General features: G+C 34.0%; 4 protein-coding genes across 4 annotated transcripts; 3 read left to right on the top strand and 1 right to left on the bottom strand.

Moving 5' to 3' along the window:
- Positions 1-3,179: 3,179 nt before the first annotated feature.
- LOC102591401 (probable serine incorporator) lies at positions 3,180-7,689 on the top strand. The gene is made up of 13 exons (XM_006340854.2): positions 3,180-3,257; positions 3,800-4,018; positions 4,364-4,440; positions 4,582-4,741; positions 4,895-4,919; positions 5,068-5,157; positions 5,227-5,398; positions 5,670-5,743; positions 6,008-6,077; positions 6,362-6,433; positions 6,554-6,687; positions 6,886-6,959; positions 7,263-7,689. Exons 2-13 carry the CDS (start codon positions 3,811-3,813, stop codon positions 7,352-7,354), a joined length of 1,248 nt encoding a protein of 415 aa, XP_006340916.1. The 5' UTR covers positions 3,180-3,257; positions 3,800-3,810; the 3' UTR covers positions 7,355-7,689.
- Positions 7,690-8,522: 833 nt separating this feature from the next.
- On the top strand, positions 8,523-10,012 carry LOC102591725 (dirigent protein 16-like). The gene is made up of 2 exons (XM_006340855.2): positions 8,523-9,008; positions 9,632-10,012. The coding sequence occupies exons 1-2, from the start codon at positions 8,564-8,566 to the stop codon at positions 9,925-9,927; spliced, it is 741 nt and encodes a 246-aa protein (XP_006340917.1). The 5' UTR covers positions 8,523-8,563; the 3' UTR covers positions 9,928-10,012.
- A 250-nt stretch (positions 10,013-10,262) lies between these two features.
- On the bottom strand, positions 10,263-11,753 carry LOC102582344 (F-box/kelch-repeat protein At3g23880-like). Its single transcript, XM_006340905.2, has 2 exons — positions 10,517-11,753; positions 10,263-10,421 (listed from the first exon to the last, which is right to left on the bottom strand). Exon 1 carries the CDS (start codon positions 11,737-11,739, stop codon positions 10,519-10,521), a length of 1,221 nt encoding a protein of 406 aa, XP_006340967.1. The 5' UTR covers positions 11,740-11,753; the 3' UTR covers positions 10,263-10,421; positions 10,517-10,518.
- A 1,491-nt stretch (positions 11,754-13,244) lies between these two features.
- On the top strand, positions 13,245-17,737 carry LOC102592063 (beta-glucuronosyltransferase GlcAT14A-like). The gene is made up of 4 exons (XM_006340856.2): positions 13,245-13,994; positions 15,826-15,901; positions 16,025-16,140; positions 16,866-17,737. The coding sequence occupies exons 1-4, from the start codon at positions 13,397-13,399 to the stop codon at positions 17,372-17,374; spliced, it is 1,299 nt and encodes a 432-aa protein (XP_006340918.1). The 5' UTR covers positions 13,245-13,396; the 3' UTR covers positions 17,375-17,737.
- Positions 17,738-17,857: the final 120 nt, after the last annotated feature.

A 17,857-nucleotide genomic window follows, 5' to 3' on the forward strand; every position in this document is an offset into this window, starting at 1 on the left:
AAACAAAATTTGATTTCGTTTTTTTCCTTGAATCTAAGCACTAGATTCATCCAAAACACAGCAAAAATTACACGAAATCACTCGAAATTTTAGAGTTAGGATCCTCAATGTGTCTTTCAAAACAATTTTTCCTCAAAACACAACTTATTTACCAAAAATTGAATTTCAAATTTAGAAGTTTCGAGCTTCAACATGATTGAATATCAATTCTCTGTTGACTTTGTGAAAAAAATTGGTTTATCTCTTTTTTGCACATATAAACTTCTTATGATAGGACAAGAGGAAGTTGCTAGTATATTAAGCATCCCTCACTCAATCTTAATATGATTATCGATTTAAGAACTCTCTTTCATAACACTTGCATATATAATGCCTATATTCTAACTAAACTTCAACAAATCCACATATTCACTTGCTCCCAAAAATAAGGCCACTGACTCACTCAAAAAGACAAATAATAAAACCAATTATATCATATTCATACCTAACAACTTATATATCATTGTTACTAAGATCTTATCAATGCACTAAAAAGAACAAAAAAGGCAGTTCAAATCATTTTTTATAATTATCATTGTCGGTATAATCTTAAAAATAGCATCAAACAAATAATAGAAACAACATTTGAAAAGGGTAATGTAAAAAGACATTTTTTAAATATAAATCATAGTTGTGCACATGGCAAGAATTGATTTGAACTATGTCAGCTACTAGCTAATAATAATTTTAAATCCCAAATATTTTTAATTAGGGTAAAAATAAAAGAAAATAGCAGTTCTATATACACATTCATTGAATAATACTTTTATGGGAGGTAATTTAGAGCATACGGTTGTAAATTCTAGAAAATATGTGTCATCAAGGAAATTCAACCAGTGGACTTAAAATTATAAATCCATTTTGTGATCACACATTATCTATGGTAGGCGAGCACAGACTGTTATTGACTACTTCGCCTATCCATTCTATTATGGCTGACTTGAAGACATCAGAAGATCACCATTTCTATCTAGATACAATCGTAGCTTCATTCTACGAGATCCACGACTTTCTTATCACCTCATTCGAGTTAAGATGTAACTAAACTGGTTAAATTAATAGAAGCCATCAAAATTCATACAACAAAAATAATGAAATCACTTGCTAATGATGATTTGCTTAATGTGTAATCAACAAAATTATGAAAATTAATACCCTCGAGCACCGTTCCTTTCTGTCCAACGGTACTTACTAGTAATATAATTAATTAATTATAATTCCCCTTAAACGCGTAATTAACAAGGACCCCATATATTCTTTTCTATTAAAAAATACTTTAAATTATAGACATTGTCAAAACGTTAATATGCATGTCATCTTTATTCGTTACAACGAGTTACATATTTTTAAAATTGCAAATATCACAGTTTGAGATAATTTATTTGTAGATATCTTTCCGGTAAACTCTACTATAAAAAAAATGTTATATTCACGATGTAACTTGTCAATAAATTTCATTTAGACGTTTGAGCTATGATTTGTTTAACTTAAGCATCTAAATATATGATAATATGTTTCGATTAGACATTTTCAATTTAAATTTTGATAAAAACTTTTACATGTAATCTCGAAAAATATGCATAGCTGGCATGGATATAATAGGGTCAAACTTATTTGTACTAACCTAATTTGTCATCTTATGTTCGTCTTGCATGGCTTAAAGTCTTTAAAAACAATCAAAGTTTTTGCTTTTACAGCCTAAGATCCTCTTTCTTCATTTTCACTCTTTTACTTTTTTATTTTATTTTTCTTTAGACTAACAATTTTTAAGAATTAATATAATAAGATTTGGGAACATTTGATGAATTAATTGTGTATAAAAATAATAAGGGATAAAGAAAAGTACTTCAAGTTTTCTTTTTTTCCTTGATTTGGTTTTGAAATGATTAAACATATCATACTAAATGATTATCCTAGCTAGTATTATATTATATTGTGGGAATAAAATAAAACCATGTGTTCTATCATATATGATAAAACATAAGAGGTTCAAAGACGGATTTAGAATTTTTAAGTTATGATTTTTGGATCACAATGCTCATTCGTGTTCTGAATGATTATTTATACATATTAAGTGATTTTTAAAAAAGCAAATTGATATATAATTTGCGATAAAATTACTGAACTGATATAACCATAATGGTGGCTTTGCCTCTAATGGGGTAAGGTAAAAAATCTAGGTTACCTATGTTTCAACATTTATAATATAACATGTTAAAATGTATCAATAATCTGCAATTTGTTTACACTATCAAAATAAGGGCAATCTAGTGCACTAAGCTTTCAATATATGCGTGAGATCTAGAGAAGAGTCGAACCACAAGAATCTATTGAGCGTGAAGTACTTATAAAGTTTAAATCTTGACTTCGCCTCTAATTCTACGTAACAAAATGTGAAATAAATGAAACTCAATATGTACAACACTGCAAAGACAAAATATATTATGTATAATAAATTCCATCACCTATTCACTCCAATAGTTATAGTCAGGGTACTCTGCATGTGAAAAAAAATTGGTAGTTGTTATTCATGTGTGATTATTTAATATAGACTCTTCTTTGTCAAATAATAAAAGGATAAGGTATAAGTAGCTCCTAGATTATAATCGAAATTTTAGAGATACACCTTAATTAAATTAAGGTCCTATTTCTCCAGCTCAATTTTTTTGTAATTTTATACACCTTTTGGCTTACATGCACACTCCGTGACTCCACATAGTTGAGGCGCGTGGGAGATGATTGGATGTCACGTAAGCCAAAAAGGTGTACAAAATTACAAAAAAAAATGAGTTCAGAGATAATGGGACCTTGGTTTAATTATGGTGTGTCTCTGGAATTTCGATCATAGTCTAGGGAATACTTGTGCCTTATCCCAATATTAACATTTTCAATAGGATATTTTTTATTTTTTAAAAAGGGGCATCCTGGTGCACTCTCCCCAGTCCAGGGAAGGATCGGACAACAATGGTCTATTTTACGCAATTTTATCCTACATTTTTGCAAGAAACTGTTATCACACCTCAAATCTGTGACTTCCTAATCACGTGACAATAACTTTACCAGTTACGTCAAGACTCCCCTTCCTCAATAGGATTTTTTAATAGTATAAAATTATAAGGAGCCTCATTCTCTCTCACATGCTTTAGAGTGTCTTGCTTACTTGAACTCAAATCTTAAACTCATACCTCCAGCTCTATCTTCAAGAAAATTAACAAAAGGTTAGAATTTACTTTATGTTTATTATATTCTAATCATTCTCTATTACTAGTTCTTAATATTCTTTCTTAATTGCTTGTGTTTTTTGAACAAGTTTAACCAATTAACTTCTTGTTACAAAGTTTAATTCAAGTGAAAGAAATGAAGGTACATTATAAACAATTCTATACATAATGCTTTATTCTTTGTCTAATTTGGTGTGAAATTCAAAAAGTTTAAAATTTTCCTTAGTAGTTAATAGTTGGTAAACAAATAGAGAAAACTTCATGATTTTACTAATTAGCACTAACTATTCATGTAACTTATTTTGTTCAGTATTGTGAGAATCCATCATAAATTGACTAGTTTTACGCACTAGCAATGTGAGCAAGCTCATACAAGCAGAGTTATTTTATTCGAAAAAAAGTAAATTTTCTCCTTAACAAGTTATTCATTAATTTCTGAAAAGCCTAAGAAATTTTGAGTGTTTGACTATGATTGTTGTTGTATGTTGTGCAAGCTATTCTCAATTTTTTTTGGATTTAACGTTGCGATTGCTTTAAAGGTTGAGGTACGATGGTAGAAGACAACATAGATGACAATGAGGTAGAACAATGGGGAGAATTTCCTGTAGTATTATTACAACAGAAGAGTATGGAATATGCAATTATAAGCAAGAGGTCATCGCGAGCTCGTTTTTCCTATGGCATTATATTCTTGATAACAAATCTTATAGCTTGGTTTGTCCGCGATTATGGTGAAAGGGTGCTTCCTCTGCTTCATTGTAAGTCCAACATTCTTACCGTTCCACGCTGTTGACATTGCAAACTTACTGTCATGTATTTATGCTTCTGTAGTTGCAACAGAATGTTGCATGCTAGGTAAATGAAATAACCTACTTAGTTAACAGCTGAACGCTCTAACCACTGAGCTACTGAGGAACAATAGTAAGTACGAGGACATAGAGTTCAATTCCTGCTGTCAATTCATTTCCTAAATTTCAACAGGCCATAACGGTCTTATGACTCGTTTCAATCTTGCATATGACTTGATTCTGCTTTCTATACAACTGTTTTTAATGATTTCACAATATATGCCTCTTGATTCGTGTTTCAAATTTTATCCGCAGATTCAAAAGCATGTGGAAATGGTGGAAGTGAATGTTCTCACACGATGGGGGTTCTTCGTGTGAGTTTAGGTTGTTTTGTATCCTTTTTCTTTAGAATGTGGTTCTGTATAACTATATGAAAGTTTCAAAGGCTTTCTTCTGTTCTTTAATGCTATCGTTTTCGTTTGATAAATAAATGAGAAATCTTTCACTCTTGCATCCTTGACATACATCATTAGAGTTTCTTTTTAGTAATGTTTCTTACAACATGTTTCACAAGCAAGTTGTATGACGTTCGCAATGTATGGCATTCTGGCTGGTGGATTTTGAAGTTTCTTATGTTGATCATTTTTACGGTGATTCCATTTTTCGTCCCCTCAGATTACATCCAGTTATATGGTAAGTGAATGCTTAAGCTTTCTGATCAAAGCATTTCATTTTAGCTTCATGTGAAATGCAACTTTCATCTTATTTTTCTCTATAGACTGTCTGTTTATATTTAGTCACTCATGAAATACCAAAAGTAAACGGAAATCGCTATCTTTTCTGCAGGTGAATTTGCTCGAGTAGGTGCAGGGTAATACTACTACAAGAATCTGCAAAATAGTGGCTCAAATTTTTTTGAACTTTCTTATATATACTCTTTACTGATAATGTTCTGTTTAAGTTTGCAGTATCGGAAGCAATGATTGACAGTTGATACTGGTTCTGTTATGTATTTGCAGGGTTTTTCTCATCCTCCAGTTAATAAGTGTGATCGAGTTCATCACGTGGTGGAATAACTATTGGATGCCTGATGAACGAAAGAAACAAAGGTATAGTTATCACTTTCAGCGTTCACGCTCACATTGTGTACTTACAGTATATCCTTTTTGTCAAAACAGCTGCTCCCTTGGTTTATTTATGTCAACAGTCTGTTACATCGCTTCCATTTGTGGAATTTTCATGATGTATATGCTTTACGCCTCCAAAACATCATGCATTCTGAACATGTTCTTCATCTCCTGGACTGCAATTCTGCTGGTAGTAATAATGGCTGTATCTTTACACTCTAAGGTATGCTTTTAATACAAATAGTTAGTTTCCCTTCGGATACTTTTCCCGAATGGTGAAAGAGTCTATCAACTGTCAAGAAACTCTTTTAAGCCATACAATAGAAAGATGCAATAAGTTCTGTGATGGACTTATCTATCACTATGCTTACACGTTTTTCTGATTTTTGATCGTCCCATCTGCTCGATCATCTTTAAGGTTGCTTAAACTGAAAATCCCTTTCTACTGATGAGTACTGCACGCGTTGTTAATACATTTTCAACTTATTTTACAGGTAAATAGGGGACTTTTGTCTTCAGGGATTATGGCTTCTTATGTTGTCTTTCTGTGTTGGAGTGCTATTCGAAGGTCAGAAACCTCGTGCTGATATTATTGTTCCCTTCTGTTATTTGTTTAGTCTGTGAATTCGATATTCAGTCTCAGTGAGTTCATAGATCAAAATGATCAAAATGTTTAGTTTGTTGGATGATCATCCCTATAACAAAAGCATATTTGACAGGGCGATAGACGCATGTTTAGCTGAAAACTTACGATTCTTTCCCCTTCATAATGTAGTTGTTGTTTGGTTGTCATTTATGTGATGAAGTCGATTTGGTGACACTTTGTTTACAGTGAGCCTGCCACTCAGAAATGCAGCTCTCAGCAACAAAACAACGCGCATGGTGGTTGGACTACTGTAATTGTAAGCTCATTTTTTCCTTGTTCTGCTTACCAGTTTGAGAATGCTGTTTTAAGACATCAAAGTTGTCACGACTCGTGTGAACTTGTGGTATACCTTATAAAGCTTTTCACTTTCCTCTCTCATTCCGATATGGGAATTAGCCTAAGGTATATATATATCATGTGCACCCCCTTCTTCGATAGCTTGTCAACCTAGAAATCTGTCAGTCCTTCTCTCGTCATTTGAATCTCTCATTTCACATGCTTATTCACTTGCTCACTATCTTTCTTTTCCTTGTAAAATAGGGCTTCTTGATTGCTATATGTGCAATCGTCATGGCAACGTTCTCCACTGGCATCGACTCACAAACATTTCAGGTGAGCTTGGCTTTCTCTGTCCCAATACATGGACAGAACGCGTAGAAATCCCAAACCATCTTTCATGTGTATGTTTCCGTTTTGCTGAGACATGACTATATCTCCTTGCTCGTATCATAGTTTCGCAAGGATAAAGTTCAATCGGAGGATGATGTTCCCTATAAGTATGGCTTCTTCCACTTGGTGTTCTCCTTAGGAGCAATGTACTTTGCTATGCTTTTCATCAGTTGGAATCTTGATGGTTTGCCTCGAAAGTAAGTATATCTTCTTTTTTCGTTTGAGCTGAGGATCTATCAGAAACAACCTCTCTACCCCCACAAAGGATGTAGAGGTAAGGTCTGCGTATATCCTACCGTCCCCAGACCTCATTGCGGGATTACACTGAGTATGTTATAGTTGAACATGTGTTATAGCAACATTAATTTGATTCAATTTTTTGTTTTAATTAACAGATGGAGTATTGATGTTGGTTGGGCTAGTACATGGGTGAAGATAGTGAATGAATGGTTTGCTGCTACAATATATTGTAAGTCAATTTAGTTTGTACTTATTTTTTAATGAACAATTGATCTAAGTATAGGTAATTTTCGTTTATCGCGCTAGAGTCATAAAATTATATCTTATATAGAATAGAAGAAAAAAATAATATCCAAAATGCCAAATCCGGTCTCGGTTAAGGCAAGTAGGTTGTCATAACTCACATGTATAAAGTTGTTAGGTACACGTCAGTGACTCACTTGAAAGTGGAGCGATCATCTGTAAAATTAACCCGAAATTATATATGATATTCATGTATTTCTTACATTTTTCAATTATATCATGAATACAGTGTGGAAATTAATATTTCCTGTAGTGAGACAAACAAAAGTGATGGATCATGAAGCGACAGAACAACAAATGAACAACTCAACTTCAGTGTGATTTTTGTTGCTAGATAAGTGATGCACGTTGCTCGGACTCCTCAAAAATTTCAACGATTGTGCTTATGTATCGTCGATTGCTTCAAAAGTCGTATCGTTTTTGGAGAATAAGACACTCTAGAGGTGGCAAAATGGGTAAAATGAACCAAGGGTTGGTAAGTGAGTGATAAATGGCTATTTCATGTTATAAAATAATTTATTGGTAAAGATACAATATTTACATGAGCTAATTTTTATCACCCTTCATTTACCCATTTTACCACTTGTTTTGTGTTATGTATTTCGTAATTTTTTTTAAAAAAATGTACTTTTACTTGTAAATTCTTTCTTATTATCATGGGAAATTTGATGAATACTAAAATCCCCTATTTTTTTTTGTTTGTTTGTTTTGAATATATGTTAACGAATTTTTAAATAATCGATCGTCTATAAAGATAAACAGCTACTTGCTAGATATCAATAAAACCAAAGTAATATAAAGTGAATTATCTTAGAATAGAAAGAAAAAAAAAGGAAAAAAATGGAAGCTAAAAATGATGGAAAAAAAAGTGAGAACTAAGATGGATTAGGTTTTACAAGTGGGCAAATATTATCATTATTTTCTCTGTAATGGACCAGTTTATAACTAATAATACTAGCTTTTCACTAATAATTTTCCCTTTCCACTTAGATATACATATTTAAAGAATGTATAAGTATTAAAGAGACATTAGATAATAAATTAAATATATATTCTAATATATATATATTTTGAATCTTTTTATATAAATTTATGATTCCGTCATCGGATTTAAATCATATCCACTCACATAACAAACCGCTTATGCACCATCTATTTAATTTAACCATTGACAAATACCGTATCGAGCTTTCTATATTAGGCTTATTGTTGTAGGTCTACTTAAGTCGATAGATTAAAAACTTTATAAAGTTATTACTACGAATAATTTTCCCCAAAAAATATTACTATTATTTTGTCATATAGAAGAATTTTCAGACCTTATTATAAATTTATAATATTAAGCAAAATCCTGTAAGGTTTTGTTGTACTTGCCACACTAAGGAGACTTTCAACAACAACCTTTATATTCTCACAACAAATCCACCTTTATAAAAAACTATATAAACTGTCAATCTTATGTTCATTTTCATACTCAAATCAAGAAAAAAAAAACATCTCAATCCAAAATCCCACAAAAATTCTCAAAAAATGTTCATCAAATTTGCAATTCTATTTGTATTTGTACCATTTATAGTTGCAATTGATCATGTAAGTACAAGTACACCACAAGAACCGATTCTTGAATTGTACATGCACGATATCTTGGGAGGAAATAATCCAACAGCTCGACCAATAACCGGTTTATTAGGCAATATTTATAGTGGACAAATACCATTTGCTACACCACTTGGTTTTCAACCACCAAAAGATGGTGTTGCAATTCCAAATGCTAATGGTGCAATGCCAACATTCAATATCAATGGTGTTCCATTAGGAACAGGTCTAGCAGGCACAATATTTGCTGGAGGAAATAATAATAATAATAATAATAATGGACAAAATGTGAATACTCAATTAGGCCCTGATGGTCTAGGGCTAGGGTTCGGGACGATCACGGTTATCGATGACTTCTTGACCTCGTCTCCTGAATTAGGTACTGTAGACACGTAATTCTTGACCCTCCCCTTCTTAATTTCTTACTTTTTAAAAGAAACTAGTTTCTAGTTTAAACATTTCTTCTGTTTCACTTCAATATCTAAAGTTTGATTTCATTTTGAGGATATCGAAAAGAAGTGTAATACATAAATGTGCCTTTTAACTTGACCTTATTTCACATATATGCCCTCCAACTTTAGTAGACACATGAGTCCTCGTGGCATAATACATGTAGAACACCAAGTAGGATACAAATTGCCAGGTAGGATGTCACGTAAGACACATGTGTCTATTTGTTCAACCTTATACAAGTTTAAGTGTCTATTTGTGCATATCCAAAGTTGGAGGGCATAACTGTGAGTTGAGGCCAAGCTAAAGAACATATTTATGTATTATGCCTATCGAAAAGTGCAAAATATAGTACATAAACAAAAGTTCAAACTTGGCCTGACCTGGCAAGTAAACACGTCAACGTTGAGTATGCACGTCTAGATACCTCAACTCTGAGTATTCATTGTGCCTTTATTTCTTTATATCTCGACTCCCCTTAGTGAAAACAAATCCTAGCTCCGCGCCAACGCTACATATTGAGTGAAATTTTTAACATTCTTGATTTTACAGGTACACAAAACCTTGGAAAAGCACAAGGAGTATATGTAGCAAGTTCAGCAGATGGAAGTACTCAAATGATGGCATTTACAGCTATGTTTGAAGGAGGTGAATATGGTGATAGTCTTAATTTCTTTGGAGTTTTTAGAATTGGAAGTACAATGTCAAGAATTTCAGTAACAGGAGGAACTGGTAAATTTAAAAACGCGTGTGGATTCGCGGAAATACGTTCACTTATACCAGCTGGTCAACATGTTGCTGATGGTGCAGAGACATTGTTGAGGATTGTTGTTCATCTTACTTACTGAATTTGCTTTAATTTGATGTAATTTTGTTTGTGTGGATTGTGTTTTGTTTGATCACTATGAATATTATAGCTTTGGTTTTGTGTTACATATTGTCTTGTTTCATTGTGGCAAAGTGAATATATATCTCTATGTATTCCTCTATCCGTAGAGTATAACGAATGTATTGTGGATCAATACAACATTTCCGAGAGGGTGGGATGTATGTAGACGTTGCTCCTACCTTTGTAGTACAGAGAGGCTCTTTCTGATAGATGCTCAACTCAATAGAATATGTTTCAATTACCATGTTCATAAAACTAATGCAGATAGCAGAGTTTATGGAAACAGCAGCAGAAACACAAAAGCTACAAAGTTTTTTAAACTGACAGAGATAAAAAACACTAGGCGACTCTTCTCATTTGTCCTAGTCTTGGTGGACAGAGTTACATGGTACTTGTTGCTGATAGGAGGTGACAGGTATCCTGTGGAATTAGTCGAGGTGCGTGAAAACTGGCCTGGACACCACAATCATGACAACAATATAACAGATACAATAAACCGAATGTATCAAATGTAAAACAGAAGAAGAATATAGAGCTAGTATTTTTACCATTACTGCATTTCAGGCGTATTTTCAATACTGTCAAGATAAGGCGAAACAAGGCTCTCAGCATAGACAGTTGCTGCTCCAACACCATCACCATCCATTTCACGAATCTCCACGCGTTTGTACTCATCATTCCTCGAGTCATACACCATAACATGCGTTCCATCATGCAACAACACTTCACCACCGATGTCTGATATCCACAACGGTGATATACAAGGCCCTACTCCCCTTACATAAGGAAGGGAAACCGATTTAATCCAACACCCTTTCGCGTTATACTCCTTCATTATCCATACATCCAACTTAACTTTATAATAGTCACAAAACAAACAAAGAAAATCCCCTAACTTCCCTAATGACCAATTCATAGTCCCTAGTTCACAATCACTTGAATCTCCTAATGACCTTGAATTATCAAAACCATCAAAACCATCAAAACTAGGCAATGCAAAATTCCCAAATTTCTCATTTTCCAAGTTAAGTGAAACTATATCCCAATAAATACAAGATCCATCATTATGTGCCACAGCCCAATGAACACATCCATTCAAGAAAACACCAGAATCAGAGGAAAAAAGTGCATCACTATACTTTTTCATAATTTTCCAAGAATTTGACCTTAAACTATAAATCTTGATATTTGCATCATATACATAGTGAATATCATAAACCCCATAAATCTCAACAACTTTATAATCATCATTAAACTCATCATAACCAAAACCAAAAGTAACATCACATCTTGAATACTTAGTACAACTAGAAAAAGGCAAAATCTTGTTTTTTCTAGTAGATGGATTCCACAAATACAAGTTATTATTGTACATACCAATACAAATCAAGAACAAACCATTACATAAAGAAACTCCAGCTATAATGTTTGATGGATTCCAAGGGAAATTGAGTTTGTTGAGACAAAGATTGGATTTTTCATGCAATGTAGAGTAAAGGGTGCAAGAATATAGAGAATGAGGTAGATACATGGAGAGTAAAAGGAGATTTTTGTATGATAAATTGTTGTTTCTTGATGATATGTTTAAATGAGATTTCGAAAAATGAGATGATGAAATTAATGAAAGCCATGATTTCGAAACAGACTTGAATTTCAAGAGTGATTTGACTGGTAATCTTGAAAGTATTTCTATGATGATCTCTAGTGGGAAATTTGGAATATGTATTTGATCATTGGGAATGGTGTTTTTCATCTCATTGTTTGTGGACATTATTGGCTTTAGGATTTTTGAAGAATGTTATAAAGTTGACTCATAAATGAAAAGGAATGAAAATACCAAACTTGATAACAAAGTTTTCTTTTTTCTTTTTTCTTTTTTGATGCTCCAATGGTCAACTCTTATAATTTATTAATTAATTCCATTCTTTAACATATCCTGTGATTTTGTTGTTATATTCTAGATCCAACAACACAAAGTTTATAACTTTATAATTAAGTCCCCCTTAGTGTATTTCCAGTTATGTTTGTGCAACTCAATATATAGACATTTCACTGATATAAAAGACATTTCATCCATAAATATTGAGGTAAAGTAGTGATTACTCATTCATCGTTTAATAAGATATTTCGGCGAATTTAAGCTTTAGTATGAAGTTACTTTTTGTTAGAGAATATTTGTATTCTTAATATACTACTTTTCAGCTTATATATGAATTTAGTCAGACTTCAATAAGCGTACTAGACATGGAAGTTCGAAGGGAAAATAAAAGAAACAAAAGAGATTCATGATTTTCAATATTAGATTAAATTGTCCACATCACACTTTTTGAGTGTGACCCTTTCCTAAATCATACTAACTCGAGATATTCTATGCATCGACTTTGTTTAATCAAACTTTAATGAGCGTATTAGACATCGAAGGAGAAATAAAAGAAACAAAAGAGATAGTTATGATTTCCAACATTGGATAAGTCTATCTACCTCACACTTTTTAAGTACGATCTCTTTCTTGAATCATACTAAACTCGAGATATTTTATGCATTGGGTGTGTTTGTGCAACTCAATGAATAGACATTTTATCTATAAAGATTATGGTAGAGTGGTGATTGTTTATTATCGTTTAAAACAATGTCTCGTCTTATTTAAGTTTCGGTATGCAGTTACCTCTTAGAGAAAACGTTATCCCTAATATAGTACTTTTCGATCTGTATCTGAATTTAGTTGAACTTCATTAAACGTACGAGACTTCAAAGAAAAAATAAAAATAAACAAAAGAGATATTTATAGTTTTCGACATTAGATTAGATGGTCTACATCACACCTTTTGAGGGTGGTCCTTCCTTGAATCATACTAACTCGAGATATACTAAACATCAACGACATCTAGTTGGACTTCAACGAATGCATTGGACATTGAAGGAGAAATAAAAGAAACAAAAGAGATATCAATAATTTTCAATATTAGATTAATATGTCTACATCACACTTTTTGAATACGATCTCATTTTTTGAATCATACTAACTCGAGATATTTTAAACATCGGCTGCATTTAATCGGACTTCAACAAACATGTTAGGCATCAAAGGAGAAATAAAATTAGAAACAAAAGAGTTACTTACTTATGATTTCTATAGTATTAGATTAATCTATCTACATCACACCTTTTGAGTACGATTCCTTTCTTGAATCATACTAAATTCGAGATATTTTGTACATAGACTATATTTGGATATTCTAGAAACTTGTCATGCCGCCCATTCACATCCCAAATTTGAACAAGTCATGAGAATCAAATCAATCATCAAAATCGCAGACAACAGAAGAAGGCAGTGTGACTGAGAAAACCAAAGAAAAGAACCAAACCATTTACAGTAACATTCTTACATATAAAACTATTTCAAGAATCTGTTTGTAAATCCCAAGAAAATGCACCACCACCACCCTCCTCCACCAACCACCACCAGAACCACCACCTCCACCACCACCAAAATCTCAACACCCTTTATCATTCTTGCCACCACTATCTTCTCACTTCTCCTTATTCTTACCTTCTCCTTCAGTTCCCCTCCACCCCATCCCCACCCCAACCAACCCCACCCTTCCCTTTTCCCAAATCATCAACCCCATCGTCTCCTTTTTCATCATAACCCAAATGACCAAAATACCTTTCTACCCCCACCCCCTGCCATAGCTTACCTCATCTCTGGATCCACAAAAGACACTTCAAGAATCATCCGTTTGCTATTTGCAGTATACCATCCAAGAAATCAGTATCTTCTTCATCTTGATAGAAAAGCTTCTCAATATGAACGTGATGATCTTGCACTGTATGTTCAATCTGTGCCTCTTTTTAAAGCTGCCCAGAATGTGAATTTTATTGGAAAAGCTGATTTTGTTTACCCAATGGGGTCTTCTGCTTTGTCTGCTACTCTTCATGGAGCTTCTATTCTTCTGCGTGTTTCTGCTCATTGGGATTGGTTTATTAATCTATCTGCTGATGATTATCCACTTGTTACTCAAGATGGTATGAATTATGTGTAAAGATTTAATCTTTTTGATGTTTTTACTGGATTTAGTGTGTGTTGATTATCCAATTGTTTGTCAAAACTCTATATGCATGTTGGTTAATGTTAAAGATATGCTCTGTTTAGTGTGAAAATTGAGTCTCTTTTTGAGAAGTATGTATAAAGATTTAATCTTTTTGGTGTTTTTACTGGATTTAGTGTTTGCTTATTATCCAATTGTTAGTCAAAACTCTATATGCATGTTGGATAATATTGAAGATATGCACTGTTTAGTGTAAAAATTGAGTCTTTTTTGAGAAGTATGTGTAAAGATTTAATCTTTTTGGTGTTGTTACTGGATTTAGTCTGCTGATTATCCTATTGTTAGTCGAAACTTTGTATGCATGTTGGATAATGTTGAAGATATGCATACTACGAGAGATAAGATTAAGAATAAGGATACTTGGGACAAGGTGGGAGTAGCCTTTGTGGTGAGGAGAGGTAGAGGTAGAGGTAGAGGTATGCTGAAGAAGTATTGGTGAAAAGGTGATAAGACAGGACATGACACAATTTCAGCATACCAAGACTTAGATAGGACGGTGTGGAGATGGCAGATAAGTGTAGAATGTTAGTAGGTAGTTAAGCTTTGACTCGCTTTTCGATGGGTTAAGGCTTGGTGGGAGTCTGGGAGCACTATGTTTGTTGTAGTATTAGCCTTATACATGTATTTTCTTTTCAGTTACCACATTATTTCGCTGATGTTACTGTTTCTTTTCTCGGAATATTCTGTACTGCTTTCCTTATTAATTGACATGTTTTCTTCACTATCGAATTCCCTTTTTCGTAAATACTTTGATTTGCTGTTTTTGAGACGAGGGTCTTTTGGGACTCTACCCGTCCCAAACCCCACTTGTGGGATTACACTAGGTATGTTTGCTGTTTGTTACTGGATTTAGTGTATGCTGATTATCCAATTGTTACTCAAGGCTCTGAGATATGCATATTGGATAATGCTAAAGATGTGTTCTTTTTAGTGATTGTTGAGTAACTGGAGTATGCTTCTACTGAATTTTTAGCTTATGTAGGGAATTTAGGATCCTAATTATATTCTGCTAAAGATGCAATATTTGTAGAAACAGTGAGTACACTTTGTGGTAAGGAGTTATCTGGTCATCATGAAGCACAACAACATCACACCCAGAGTAGTCCCACAAGTGGGGTCTGGGGAGGATAAGATGTACGCAGCATTACTGCCAGGGGCGGATCTAGAAGCCGACGTCTGGCTTGCTCGAACCTGTGGTTTTAGTTCAAACCCTGTTTTCTTATGAAGAAATTCACATTTAGAAACCAGTTCCCTACACTTGATATCGCTAGGAAATACTGGTTCTCTGGTTACTGCCCTTAGCAAAAATGTGGCATTGTGGAACAGATATAGGGGGGCCTTGGACTTAAGCTTTGCAGTCCAAATTGTTATCCTTTTGTTGTACAAGTAGTATAGTTTTGTCTGCATGAAGCAACAACAAAAAACATCTCTTATCCTGGGTGATTTGAGTTTGTCTTGGCTCTCTACATTGATAGAATGCCGAAGGAAAAAAATGATTAGGATATTTAAGTTGTTATTTTTCTAGGATGTAAGCTGGTAGTCTGGTACATTATTCTTGACTTTGGTATTAATGGATGTACAGATGTATTTTCCTTTTCCTTTACTGTTTATCACTTCAATAGAGGCATTAAAATTTGATTCTATTCAATGGATCTAATTATGTCATTGGACTCATTTCTCACGACAACACACGTTCACTTAGGTAATGACTGATGAGTAATCTGATGCTATTTTCTATTGATTTTCAGATCTTCTACACATTCTGTCATATATGCCCAAGGATCTTAATTTTGTCAACCACACAAGCTACATTGGGTGGAGAGAGTATGGCCATATCCTTTTCGTATTATAAGTTTCTATCTTTCTGTCTAAGCATGTATGCACATGGATAGAGGCAAGTAATGTATGGTTTTAGATCTTAATATATGAGTGTTTTGGATGTTCCAGGTCCCGGAAGTTGAAACCAATAGTTGTTGATCCTGGGCTCTATCTTGAAGAGGAAGATGACGTATTTTATGCAACTCAGAAAAGGGAACTGCCTGATGCTTTTCGATTATTTTCAGGTCAGATGCTTGGTAGCCATATTTTTTGCATTATGAATGATGAAAGCATGAATATATTTGTGTTATTTAATCCCTTTGAATGTTTGATTGAAAAAAATAATAATCTTGATATGAAGTGGACAACTATAACGCTTTGTTCCTGTTAAAAAGAAAAGAGTAAAAAATGAAGTAGAACATAGAGATTGTAAAAGTAACTTTGAGATGAAGTAACCCAGTGCACAATGCATCCCACCTTACAAGGGTCCTGGGAAGAACCGCACATTAAGGGGTGTGATGTAGACAACTACCCTAATGCAAGCATTAGTGACTGCTTCCACGGCTCGAACATGTGACCTATACGACACACGGAGACAACTTTACTGCATCTGAGTACCTCTAAATGTCCATCCTTCTCCAAATCTTTATGCAGAAAATGCTAAACTAGATGGCCATGACTCTTAAGACATTTTAGCTACATTGTACGCAGAAAATCGATTTCAGTTTAGAATCAAAATCTTTCAGTCAATGAATCTACAACGCATCACCCATGTTCCAAGTGTCTACTATTTTATCCTTCACCTTGAAAAGGCCCCAACATTTTTCGGAATTTAAATCTTTTTGGATATGTGACAACTAGGGCAAGGGTGTGTAGTAGTAGTAAAGCAACCACCCTATTGTGTTACTGGTTCGATATGTGTTTAAATTGTGTAAGTCTAATACTAACAAACTTGTCCTCTTGGCTACAGGGTCTTCATCTAGTATCTTGAGTCGGAAGTTTATCGAGTTCTGCATCTTGGGCACGGATAACCTACCCAGGACTCTGCTAATGTACTTGTCAAATTCACCATCCTCGGCATCTGTGTATTTCCCGACCATTCTGTGCAATTCAAGGAAATACAATAGAACAACAATCAACCACAACTTGCGGTATGCTTCATTTAACTCAAGACAAGAGGTCCTTCCACTCAATACCAGTGACTTCAATGACCTGGTGATGAGTGGAGCAGTATTTGCTGCACCATTCGAGGCAAACAATCCGATTCTTGACCAGATCGACCATGAACTTCTCCACCACAAGCACGATGAACCAGTCCCTGGCGGATGGTGTTTAGGTGAAAATGAAACTGATAAATGTACTGTCTGGGGAGACGCTGAAGTTCTAAGACCAGGTCCAGGAGCACAGAGACTGGAAAAAAGATTTGTCCAGATTTTCAGTAATGGTACATTTCGTTCTAGTCGATGTATCTACGAATAGAGCTCCCTCAAGATGAGAACTTACAGAAGAGACAAGCACTCGAAAAATGTTTTCTATCGAAAACAACCTCTCTACCTCCCAAGGTAGGGTTAAGGTCTGTGTACAGCCGTACACACTACCCTCCCCAGACTCGGACACTGGGTATGTTGTTGACTCGAAAAGAATTACACGCAAAAATATACAGAAGACCAAGTGCTTCAGCCCTCATGTAGTTTTTTATTAGCAATTTTGATAGAGAGCTCATTGTTGTATATTGATTATTTTTTTTAAGGTAAGGTTGTATATTGGTCTATTGGGCTGGCTAGCTACTACTAGGGCAATGGAAATCATTTTATAAAATCATGGATCTTACCACTTGTTCAACTTTGTGTTTTCATTCAACCACAAGAGCTTAATGGAGCGATATGGTAAGTGGAGATTCATATAGTCAATCTCAACTTGCTTTGCATTAACTAACTAGTTTCTTAGTTTCTGTTCTTCTAT

The sequence above is a fragment of the Solanum tuberosum genome, unplaced genomic scaffold (assembly GCF_000226075.1).
Source record: "Solanum tuberosum cultivar DM 1-3 516 R44 unplaced genomic scaffold, SolTub_3.0 scf00020, whole genome shotgun sequence".
In the NCBI taxonomy this organism is placed as follows: Eukaryota; Viridiplantae; Streptophyta; class Magnoliopsida; order Solanales; family Solanaceae; genus Solanum; species Solanum tuberosum.